The sequence below is a fragment of the Vigna umbellata genome, chromosome 9, assembly GCF_029865625.1.
Source record: "Vigna umbellata cultivar VRB3 chromosome 9, Vumbellata_1.0, whole genome shotgun sequence".
Lineage (NCBI taxonomy): Eukaryota > Viridiplantae > Streptophyta > Magnoliopsida > Fabales > Fabaceae > Vigna > Vigna umbellata.
Window position 1 is genome coordinate 35,049,527 of NC_142173.1, and position 12,759 is coordinate 35,062,285.

Consider the following 12,759-nt stretch of genomic DNA (forward strand, 5'->3'; position numbering starts at 1 on the left):
TAAAAAGGAAAGATAGAGGAATGAGAGTTGCATGTTCCGTGGGAGTGTGTGTTGAATCACTGTCAATGATGTCTGATCTGCTTATTTGGAAACCTTGTCGCTTTCCCTGAGGTGACGTCTTCTCTTCCCCACCTCCACCTACCTTCCCTCATCCATCCACACACACACTCGCATCAACCACTAATCATTATTTTAATTAACCATATTCCATTCACCAAACTCCACTGATCCCATCGCTTTCCCCTTCCAAAACCACAATTTTGCATCCCTAATTAAAAACAAAAAATAAAAAAATCCTTTCTTCTTCTTTAAAGTACCTTCCTCCTGTCATCCCATTTACAGCGTCAAGTGACTCATTCAGTTCTTCAGTGGGTGCTAGTGGTGGTGGCGGCGGTGGCATACACTCGAAACTACTGGCATTATTGCTGTATGTCAGTGGAATATTACACTGGAATTTACTACGCTGAGCTCGCTAACCCTCTCCAATGGCCACAGCTCAGGAACAAACGACGCCATGTTGCGCCACCGGAACGAACAAACCGTCTTCTTCTGCGTCGCTCCAACCACAAAAACAACCATCACAACAGCAAGAACAACGGCCCTCCGTTGCCACCTTCATTCCCGCCATCGATTCTCCTCCCAAAACCGCTTCTGCCAAAGGTCTTTTTTTTTTTTTTTTTTTTTAATTCAATTTCGTTTTTTTTTCAGGCTTTTATTTGTTTAGAACTTGATATTATTATTATTTTTTGCTTGATCTCGTCTCCTTGGTTGCTGATAGAATGATAGAATAAACTAGTGTTGCAAAGTGGTCTTCATTATGGGTCAATTTATTTCTTTGACTACAAGTTTTAAAGTACATTTTACTCGCTCCTTTTCTTGCTCGCATATGCATGACTGATCATGCTCTCTTTCTCGGTAGTATTATATTGATTTCGTTTTTCTTCCTCTGTTATAATTATCGAATTCAAAATTTCATTTCATTTTGACAGTCATTTTCTCCTTATACTCTCATTTTCGAAACAGAATAACATGCATACTCCTTTCTCACTGCTTTCACTTACGCAAATGGTAAACACTGCGCCTTCTCTTGTACCAGTTCTTCCTGTTTTCTCCTTTTTCTTTTTGCATCAATTTCATTCTCGGTGGAAGAATTGCTGGAAGTTTCAACTTGTCATGCATGAGAACTTGAATGAAGTGTCATGTTTCTTTTAATTCTATAAAGAAAGAGAACCTTATCTTTTTTCTCTCTAAATATCAAAATGTATTCTTAATTTGGGGAGTGATGGACGAGTTCTTCTGTGGCGATCTGTAGTTTATGCAGTTCTTAATGTGCCTCGTTGGTGAGGAATACTCCTAGCCTAAGTCCTATCTTTAATGTGTTTTCTAAGGTCAAAATTTAGATATTGTTCTTAGTTGTTTAAGGTTCTATTCTTCTATCAGAAATAGTTCATTTCGCTTACCTGCTTAACAAAAGTTTGCATTAAATAAGTTATTGAAGTGAGATCTCTAATTTTGATTCCAGAATAGTACTAAAAGTACTTAAGAAATTACGTCTAAGTTTTGTCCCTTCTTAAATTACCTCAATTCCAATAAGGATAGAGTTACGCTTTTGGCTTCTCTGTGATCCATTGCTCATGGATGCATCAACTTTGTTGCTCTCTCAGATTTTCAGGGAGATTAGGAGCCTTATGTATTGGGTCTTATGCTCAGCTTTTCCATTTCTGTTGCTCTTGGTCTTTTTGTGTTTTTCTTTGTCGTCTCCCTAGTTTATCTCCTCATCTATGATGAAATTTCTTCTTATGTCCAAAGTTGAAGAACTGTTCTTTTTGACGTAGGTATCACAGTCATGGTGAGAGCTCAGACCAGCCATCCTCTGGATCCACTATCTGCTGCTGAAATATCAGTAGCTGTAGCAACCGTTCGAGCAGCTGGGGCAACACCTGAGGTACATAACTTCTTCCCTCCTTGGTATACATTTTTGCGTGGTTTACTACCGCTCAATGGAACAACTGTGCTTGCCATAACGCTATAACCACTTTATGCTACTAATGGAACAACTGTGCTTGCCCGTAAAGCTATAACCACTTTATGCTACTGTCTCTGCATGTTGATGAAGTTATTTGATTATCTCGTTAGGTGAGGGATGGCATGCGCTTTATTGAAGTAGACCTGGTAGAACCAGAAAAGCAAGTTGTTGCATTAGCAGATGCATATTTCTTCCCTCCTTTCCAACCATCACTGCTCCCCAGGACAAAAGGTGGACCTGTGATTCCAACTAAACTTCCTCCAAGGAAAGCAAGACTAGTTGTTTACAATAAAAAGTCAAATGAGACAAGCATATGGATTGTTGAGCTTAGAGAAGTTCATGCAGCAACTCGAGGTGGACACCATAGGGGCAAAGTTGTTTCATCTACAGTTGTTCCAGATGTTCAGCCTCCAATGGTGAATACAAACTTACTCCAAATTTTGTTCTTCCTTAAAATGGTGATGCTTATTAGGTTTTTAGAGTCCTCCTTGTGCCCATGCTAATTAATTATTAAACTATTTACCTTTTCTTTTCCAATTTTTCTATGTGGAAGTTTATAACTTCTTTTCCGATTTTCCTAACTCGCCAATAAAAATCCTATATACCAAATTATTATAATTGTTGCAACTGTTACTGATAGGAATGAGAAGAGATGGAGAGTATACGAAAGAAGAAAGAAAACTAATTAGCTTTAATGACCTAACTGTTTGTAATAGTTAGGGAAGGGCGGGAAAAATAGTTGTATAAATAGTTGTTTGTATAGTTGGAGGGGGACTTTTGGAATGTTGTTAGTTAACAGGCCTTAGACCTATGAAGGGGATTATGCCCCTGTATCTTGATTGTACAAACTATTCTTCTGTGAATAATACCATATTCTTTTCATTATGCTCGGAGTCTTTGTTGTGAGAGGTTGAGAGGGAGTTCTTGATTAGGTTTCGAGTTCAGAAACCTATCAATTTGGTCCGACCTGTCGGATCCCATTTGCAGAAGGGAAAATCGCGCGTGATGGAGCGTAGAGTGGTGGCGGTAGAAGGTCAGTTGGAGGCTATGGAAATTGCGATAACGGAGACGAAGGCGGACACGGTGGCTCTGCAACAGGAAACAGGGGCTTTGAGACAGGATACGGTGGCGATGCGCCAGGATATTCAGGCGATTTTGAGAATGCTGGAAGATCGTAATCACCACCAGAACGACCGACACTAGGATGGAAGTCAATCGTCGGTGAATGAGAATGAGGGTAGACGCGACAAAGAGAGGGAAAGAAGAGGAGAAGGGAATCAAGAAGGACAGTCTAACTAGAGGAAACGGGTGGAGTTACCCATGTTTGAAGGAGGCGATCCATTGAATTGGATCAGTAGGGTGGAAAATTTTTTCGAAGTTCAGAGAGTGGCCGAAGAAGAAAAATTGCAGTCGGCCTTCAATCAGCATGGAGGGATACGCAGGGTATTGGTTTCGGTTTTGGAGAGAGAAAACCAAGAAAAATTCTTGGGAAGGCTTGAAGAGAGCGATGGTGATAAGGTTCGTAGGGGGAACTCGAGGATCGATTTATGAGAGGATAGCGACCATTAAACAGGCGAGGCTGGTGGACGATTACATTCGAGATTTTGAAGTTTTGGTGGGACAGACGACCAAGATTCCCGAAGAACAACTTCTGGGTTACTTCATGGCGGGTCTCCAGGAAGAGGTGTGCAACCACATGAGGCCGCATAATCTGCAAGACTTGATGACAACCATGCGAGTCGCGCGAGACGTGGAGAAGCTGTGTACCTACTCAAAGATCGGAGGCGGACTGATGACCAAGAATCAAAGTTCTTGGGGGAGGACGACAGGGGTAGTAGCGCGAGTCGAACCCAGTCGCGATTCGCAGGGCCGAGGAGGGGTAGCGGAGAGCGTCGGGTCAGTAAAGAGGGAGGCGACCCAAGGAAACGGAACAACGAGGCCCAATGGCGACGGGAGGGGGAGAAACATCCGAAACTTACCTTACTCAACGTTCATGAAGAGAAGAGCGGAGGGAAGATGTTTTCGGTGTGGTGGGCCATTTAGTCCCGGCCATCAATGCCCAAAGAGGGGATTGCGAATGCTGATATTGGCCGAAGAAGAGGAGGAGGAAGGGGGCGAGACGGAAACTGAGCTGAATCACACCCAGATGGAGCTGTCGGCATTTTCCGCCATGAAGTTGCGGGGGGTGTATATGGGACCGTGAAGTGCTGATCCTCATCGATAGTGGCGCTAGCCACAATTTCATCAGTCAAGGATTGGTGGAGGAAATGGGATTGGCCGTGATGGATACCCCATCATATCTAGTAAGTCTGGGAGACGGCCAGAAGAAGAAGACCAGGGGCTGCTGTGAGCGAGTGATGATAGAGATAGGGGAGACAGAAGTTGCTGAAAGATTCTACTTGTTCGAACTAGGGGGAGTGGATGTGATCCTAGGAGTGGAGTGGTTGGAGAAATTGGGGGAAGTAACGCTAGACTGGGGCAAACTAACTATGGTGTATCATCAAGGGGGAAGGAAGATAATGGTAAAAGGAGACCCAACGTTGGAAAGAAAGATGGTGGAACCAAGGGCTTTATTAAAAAGGAACGAAGTAGAGGCATGGCTGCTGGTATGGGAGTTGGGTTCGTTAGAGAAGAAGGAGGAAATTAAAGACTGCCAGGGGTTAACGGAGGAACAAAGTTGGGAGATGGAGAAATTATTGAGCCAGTACAGAGGGGTATTCACTGAACCAGCTGGGCTACCTCCTGCCGTGGTATGGTGCACCACATACCTCTCAAGGAGGGGATTGATCCCATCAATGTTTGTCCTTACTGGTACCCGCACGTGATGAAGGGAGAAATAGAGCAGCAAGTAGTTGAAATGCTCCGAACAGGGGTTATCCGACCCTGCCATAGGCCTTACTCGAGTCCCGTTATTCTAGTGAAGAAAAAAGATGGCAGCTGGCGATTCTACATCGACTATAGAGCGTTGAACCGTGCCACAGTGCCAGATAAGTTTCCGATACCAGTAATTGAGGAGTTGTTGGATGAGTTGAGGGGGGCTTGCTACTTTTCTAAGATTGACTTGAAGGCGGGTTACCATCAGATCCGCATGGGGGAGAAAGACATAGAGAAGACCGCTTTTAGAACTCATCAGGGTCACTACGAGTTCATGGTGATGCCATTTGGCCTCACCAACGCCCCTGCCACGTTCCAAAGTGCCATGAACTGCCTCTTCTAGCCCTACTTAAAGAAGTTTGTTTTGGTATTTTTTGATGATATATTGGTTTATAGCCAATCATGGATGGAACATCTCAAGCATGTTATGAGTGTCCTCTCAATGTTGGAGCAAAATCAATGGGTGGCAAATAGGAGGAAATGCTAGTTTGGATAGACTCAGATTAAGTATTTGGGGCATGCTATATCCAACCGAGGGGTAGAGATGGACCCCAAGGAGGTGAAAGTTGTTCTAGACTGGGAAAGGCCGAAAACAGTCAAAGGATTAAGGGGTTTCTTAGGGTTGACTGGTTACTATAGGAGGTTTATCAAGAACTATGGGAAGATTGCCAAGCCCTTGACAGAGCTATTGAAGAAAGGAGGGTTCTCTTGGAATGAGAAAGCAGAGGAGGCCTTACAGAAATTGAAGAGAGCCATTACAACAACTCTAGTGCTGTCTTTACTAGATTTCCAGCAACCCTTTCACATAGAGTGTGATGCTTCTGGCAGTGGAATGGGAGCAGTACTGACTCAGGGGAAGAAACCGATTGCCTTCTTTAGTAAGGCTCTGTTTGGAGGAACGCTGAACAAGTCCATCTACGAGAAAGAATTGATGGCCTTGGTGTTTGCCATACAACATTGGAGGCCTTACTTATTGGGGCAGAGATTCGTAGTTCATACCGATCAAAGGATCCTCCGGTACTTGTTAGAACAACGTATAACTACTCAAAATCAACAAAATTGGATTGCAAAGTTGTTGGGGTATGATTTTTAGATAGTTTACAAAGCGGGGGTTACAAATAAAGCAGCAGACGCACTGTCTAGGAGGAATGAGGGGGATACTGAGGAAGAGAAAGAATTGCGTGTGGTGGCCAGGCCCTACTGGCAAGATTTTGGGGAAATTATGAAGGAAGTGGAGGAGGATGAGGCTTTGAAAAGGGTGATGGAGGATATTAGACGTGATTTGAATACCCATCCAGCCTATACCCTGGAGCAGGAGAGGTTGCACTACAAGGGCAGGCTGGTGCTGTCAGCTCAATCTCCCTGGATTTACAAGCTGATAGTAGAATTTCATGTGACGTAGACCGGTGGACATTCAGGGGTGTACAGGACGTACAGGAGGGTAGCCCAATCATTGTATTGGATCAACATGAAGAAAGATGTGACCGAATTTGTCGCCAGCTGTCTTGTATGCCAACAACACAAATATTTGTCCTCATCTCCTCAAGGACTGTTGCAACCGCTGCCAATTCCAAACGCTGTTTGGGAAGAGTTAAGCATGGACTTTATAGTTAGGCTACTCAAATCGCAGGGGTATGATGCTATTCTGGTTGTAGTAGATTGCCTTAGTAAATATGGCCATTTCCTGCCACTTAAGCACCCCTATTCGGCCAGAACTGTTGCAGAAATATTTGTCAAGGAAATTGTCAGGCTGCATGGAATTCCTCAGTCCATTGTGAGTGACAGGGACCCTTTATTTCTAAGTATTTTCTGGAAGGAGTTGTTCAAGGGGCAGGGTAGTCAATTGAAGATGAGCACCGCATACCATCCGGAATCCGATGGGCAAACAGAGGTATTAAGTCGAGTGTCAGAAGGATATCTTAGATGTTTCTGTTCTGAACAACCGAGAGGATGGATGACAGTTTTACCTTGGGCTGAGTATTGGTACAATACCAGCTATCAAGGAGCCATAAGGTGTATTCCTTTTGAGACTGTTTATGGGAGACCACCTCTTTCAATGCATATATTTATACCTGGAGAATCATTAGTAGAAGCGGTGAGCCAAGAGCTCCAAACCAGGGATGAGGCGTTGAGACAGTTGAAGTTTCATTTGGAGCGGGCTCAGGAGTTGATGGTGAAATAGGCAAACAACAGAAGGAAACCCACAAATGTGGAGGTTGGGGATTGGGTCTACTTGAAGATAAGGCCACACAGGCAATCTTCAATGACCACCAGGCTTCACCCGAAGTTGGCAGTTAGATACTTTGGACCATTCCAGATTATTCAGAAAGTGGGAGAGGTAGCCTACAAGCTTCAGTTGTCGGAGACAGCACACATACATCAAGTCTTTCATGTATTGCAGCTGAAGAAGGCGATAGGAGAGCAGAGGGTGGAGAAGGAGTTGCCACAAGACCTGCAGGCCGAGGGGCCTTCATTCTGGCCAGTTCGAATTCTGGGAAGAAGGCAGACCCAAAAAGGAGAAGAAATGGTGCCACAGTTGCTAGTAGAATGGCAGGAAGGAGGGCAGGATGGGGCAACATGGGAGGATGAAGTTACTATCAGGGAACAATACCCTGATTTCAACCTTGGAGACAAGGTTGAGCTTCAGGCAGAGGGTAATGATAGGAATGAGAAGAGTGGAGAGTATACGAAAGAAGAAAGAAGACTAATTAGCTTTAATGACCTAACTATTTATAAGAGTTAGGGAAGGGCGGGAAAAGTAGTTGTATAAATAGTTGTTTGTATAGTTGGAGGGGGACTTTTGGAACGTTGTTAGTTAATAGGCCTTAGACCTGTGAAGGGGCGATTATGCCCCTGTATCTTGATTGTACAGACTATTCTTCTGTGAATAATACCAGATTCTTTTCATTATGCTTGGTGTCTTTGTTGTGAGAGGTTGAGAGGGAGTTCTTGATCAGGTTTTGAGTTCAGAAACCTATCAGTTACATTGAGATTCGAGTTGTAAATTTCAATTATTTTCGAATAAAAAATTGTTTGTGTTGTTCTCTCTGCCCCATAGGATGCTGTGGAGTATGCTGAGTGTGAAGCTATTGTGAAGGACTTTCCACCATTTCGTGAAGCAATGAAGAAGAGAGGCATTGAAGATATGGATCTCGTGATGGTGGATCCCTGGTTAGTAACTGCTTTATGATGATTTGATAGACTATTATGATAGTTTATTTAATCTATATCTTGTTCTGTCTAATTCTTGTGCTGTTGAAACTTTTAGGTGTGCTGGATACCACAGCGAAGCTGATGCTCCTAGCCGAAGACTTGCTAAACCACTAATCTTTTGTAGAACTGAAAGCGACTGCCCCATGGAGAATGGCTATGCCCGTCCAGTAGAGGGAATTCATGTACTTGTTGACATGCAAAATATGGTTGTTCTTGAATTTGAAGACCGTAAACTTGTTCCCCTTCCACCTGCTGATCCACTAAGAAATTATACTTCTGGTGAAACCCGGGGAGGAGTTGACAGAAGTGATGTAAAACCCTTACAGATTATTCAGCCTGAAGGTCCAAGTTTTCGTGTTAATGGACACTTCATTGAATGGCAGAAGGTGGTTGTCTGTCTCAAGCATATTTTCCAAAACCACATTATCATACATATTGAGAATTGCTAAACCTGATGGACCATTTTTGCAGTGGAATTTTCGTATTGGATTCACTCCTAGGGAAGGGTTGGTTATTCATTCAGTAGCCTATATTGATGGAAGTCGAGGACGAAGACCAGTGGCCCACAGATTGAGCTTTGTTGAGATGGTGGTCCCGTATGGAGATCCTAATGATCCTCACTATAGGAAAAATGCTTTTGATGCTGGGGAAGATGGCCTGGGGAAAAATGCTCATTCTCTCAAGAAGGTCAGGACATTTGCTTATATTCCAATCAATTTTTTCTTCATTTTATCTTCCTTTCTCAATGTACATGAAATTAAACTGGTTGTGCATAATATCATCATTTCAGGGCTGTGATTGTTTAGGCTATATCAAATACTTTGATGCACACTTCACTAACTTCTATGGAGGTGTTGAAACTATCGAGAACTGTGTATGCTTGCATGAGGAAGATCATGGTATTTTATGGAAGCATCAAGATTGGAGAACAGGTTTGGCTGAAGTTCGAAGGTCTAGAAGGCTGACAGTGTCTTTTATATGCACCGTGGCTAACTATGAGTATGGATTTTTCTGGCACTTTTATCAGGCAAGTTAAATTTCTACCTTGCATATATACCTGTGAGTCTGTTGAATGATATCGGTGGAACCATCTATGATTTTGGAGGCCTACTGATATATAGTTACACACCTTTAATACATACAAGTATCTGAGGTTGTAAGTTTGTGTATATCCTGTCAGGGATTCAAGAGGAAGGTCATGTTATGTTACCCAAAATCAGAACGGATTTAGATCAGTAGCATTACTTTCATCGTTATATAATATATTATATTGCAGAGAGATATTCCCTTTACTGTTTTATATTGCATGTATATTAATTATATGTCTTTTTCTTAGCTGACATTCCAAATTGCATTCCTTATTTATGGATTTCTGCTGGATTTACATGTCTAAGCTTCAAGCACTCTAGTTTGCTGTCTCTGTAATTGTTTATTTTCTTGCAGGATGGAAAAATAGAAGCAGAGGTCAAGCTCACAGGAATTCTCAGCTTAGGAGCATTACAACCAGGTGAAACACGAAAATATGGCACAACTATTGCACCTGGACTGTATGCGCCTGTCCACCAACACTTTTTTGTTGCCCGTATGGACATGGCAGTAGATTGCAAACCTGGCGAAGCATTTAATCAGGTTAGCATGCAATTTGATTTTTAAGTAGGAAAGGTCTTTAGTGCAAAACGTAAAATTTTCTCTTTCCCCACCTGGCCCAAATCTTAATTCGTAATAGTAAAAATATCAAATAGAATGCTATACATTCAGGTGTCTTCGCTTTCTATAGCAGGACAATGAGCTGTTTAGACTATTCATGGATGAAAAGAATACCACATATGAACAGTGCAGTGCTCAGTAGTTTCTATTTTCATTAGGTCCTTTTTATTGCAAACTACTGATCTAAATCTTTAACATTGTTTCTCCTTTGCACCAACTTCCCTTCGTTTAAAAAATAGAAATCTTTTAGCATTGCTACCGTGGCTTATGAGGTTTCTGTTCTTTTATCTGTGATATTTCATGTTGAACTCCTGATTTTATGACTCAGTAGTTCATTCTACAGTTCCTTGCTGGTATGTATGTTTTTTCTCTTCCATCATAAAGCTAGATTTCATTAAGTATAAGCTTATATCTACCCCTCTGCCCAGGTTGTTGAGATGAATGTCAAAGTTGAAGAGCCAGGAGACAATAATATTCATAACAATGCATTTTATGCTCAGGAAAAACTGCTTAAATCAGAATTGGAAGCAATGCGTGACTGTGATCCTTTATCCGCCCGTCACTGGATTGTAAGTTCTTTCTTATTTTTAAACTCCCTCCTCCAGGAAAAAAAATATTCGGATATTAAATTTTTCCCTGGGTGAATATTTCTGCTGTCACTGTCCACTTTAGATGCTGTAGCAGGGACAATCTATAATTTTCAAATCTGGCTGCTGTTTTAAGCTGCTTCTGCTCTGTAAGTTGTGAAGGATATTTCACAGTATTATTTATGCCTACATATATGTTAAATTTATTCACATCAATTGAAAAGATTGTTATGTTATAGTTATTGTGTGTATGTGTGAGAGAGCGAGAGAGAGAAATTGCATGATTCAGGTCGTCATTGATTTAAGATTGCCCCGCTATTAGTATCGTGGTCCCCGTATTGAGAAACTATAAATTTTACAAATTGTTTTTACAGATTCCATGATGCTTATAGTTTTTGAAAATGGTGAAACGCAGGAATGCGTTTGTTATCTTTTTTTCTCCCTACTTTTTCTGTATTCCAAATTTCCTAGGGCATATATTTCCTACAAGCATATTCACTGTGGCAGTAGTTATATTTCAAAATGTTGGGATTATTTGCTAGTTTGAACAAGCTCTATATCTTACGCAATAGTGCACATTTTAGGTTAGGAACACAAGGACTGTAAACCGAACTGGGCATCTAACTGGTTACAAGCTAGTACCTGGCTCAAATTGTTTACCTTTAGCTGGCTCAGAGGCCAAGTTTTTGAGAAGAGCAGCTTTCTTGAAACACAACCTTTGGGTTACTCCTTATGCACGAGATGAAATGCATCCTGGCGGAGAGTTCCCTAATCAAAATCCACGCGTTGGAGAGGGTTTGGCTACTTGGGTTAAGCAAAACCGATCACTGGAGGAAGCTGATATAGTTCTTTGGTTAGTTCACCATTCTTCTAGCTCGATCATAACTGCTACTTGCACAGTTTAATATTAAAATTTACAAATTTTATCAATTTGGGGTTAGTTTGTTTAACTATATTTCAATTTTTTTTTACCAAGATGAAATTGTACTAAGAACTACTAACCAAAATCAAAACATTTTTAAATTGACAAAAAAATTATTCGTTTGACTTTAATATGTTAGTTTGATATGGCAAAAAAGATAGTATGTACTGTTGTATTAATATACTTGCTATGATGCTACTCCTCGAAAACCCTTTTCCATTGCAAACTTGAATAGGTAGCCGTGCTTATAATCATGGTTATCAAACTCTCGAGTTAACACGTAAACTTGTACGAGAGTTTACGTTTCCAGACATGGCTTCCGAGTTAATTCGGTAGTAAACTCGTTTTCTACGTAAACTTGGTAGAACTGACTGTGAAATCGGTAGGATTGTGTAGAATGGTGAGTTTGGAGCGATTCTGCGAGTTTGAAAGGGGGAAAAATTAAGAAAAACAAGGTCGTTTGGGGTTTAGGGTTTCATGACCTAATTGCCACTATTTCTCGTGCCCCTCTGTCTCTCCATAGCACTGCTACAATTCTTTTTTTATTATATATTTAATGAAATGTATCAAAATTAATGACAATAATTCAAGTATTTATATTTTACAATATTTATTTTTATGAACAATATATCTATAAATTTTATTTATTTAAAGTTATATAATTTTGTAGACTTATTTGAATTAAAATATTATTTATATAATTTTTTTTCATTTGACGTAAATTCTTACGAGTTTACAAGTTGAGTTTACTCCACTCTCACGAGTTTACTCGACTTTCACAAGTTTACGTAACTTTCGAATTTGATAACCTTGCTTATAGTTAGTAGCTGAGGTGCCATGAATGACGGATAATTGTTGTCCTATACTTGAAGCTCTGATGTCATGGTTATTTATTTTTTGCGCGTTATTTATTTTTTGCGCATGTCAACTTATTTGGCGGAATGTTTCAGGTACGTATTTGGAGTGACACACATTCCTCGATTGGAAGACTGGCCTGTTATGCCCGTGGAACGCATTGGTTTCATGCTTATGGTATGCTATTCATCCTTTGTGAATTTAAATGAGATTCATCCTGAAATGAAACACTTTTCACTTATACAAGAAGAAAAAAATATAAGCAACGATACCTCTCTATTATGGGTTAAATTCATTAAAAATGGGTCGCATTTTTCATTCAACGAGTCTCTCCTGGTACTATACTTTTTAATAAATTTTAACCAATAGAAAAATGTGGTTAGAAAGAATGTTGGTAGTACTTGTTTGTTCCACCAAATGTTGAAACACATTTTTACATGAAATCACAAGTACTAGTTTTGTGATCGTACGTGCATTTTATGATGCAGCCGCATGGTTTTTTCAATTGCTCGCCAGCAATAGATGTTCCACCAAACCCAGGTGATTTGGATGATAAGGAGAACAATGGCTTGCCT

General features: G+C 41.0%; 1 protein-coding gene across 1 annotated transcript in view; it reads left to right on the forward strand.

Moving 5' to 3' along the window:
- Positions 1–255: 255 nt before the first annotated feature.
- LOC148193349 (spermidine copper dependent amine oxidase 1-like) overlaps positions 256–12,759 on the forward strand; it is a 12,619-nt gene continuing 115 nt past the window's right edge. The window contains exons 1-12 of the mRNA XM_088099404.1: positions 256–660; positions 1,836–1,945; positions 2,137–2,442; positions 7,959–8,071; positions 8,169–8,499; positions 8,585–8,800; positions 8,904–9,140; positions 9,557–9,742; positions 10,249–10,389; positions 10,992–11,260; positions 12,280–12,361; positions 12,673–12,755. Coding sequence (XP_087955530.1) covers positions 486–660; positions 1,836–1,945; positions 2,137–2,442; positions 7,959–8,071; positions 8,169–8,499; positions 8,585–8,800; positions 8,904–9,140; positions 9,557–9,742; positions 10,249–10,389; positions 10,992–11,260; positions 12,280–12,361; positions 12,673–12,755 — 2,249 coding nt within the window. The 5' untranslated portion in view covers positions 256–485. The remainder of the gene's footprint in view (positions 661–1,835; positions 1,946–2,136; positions 2,443–7,958; positions 8,072–8,168; positions 8,500–8,584; positions 8,801–8,903; positions 9,141–9,556; positions 9,743–10,248; positions 10,390–10,991; positions 11,261–12,279; positions 12,362–12,672; positions 12,756–12,759) is intronic.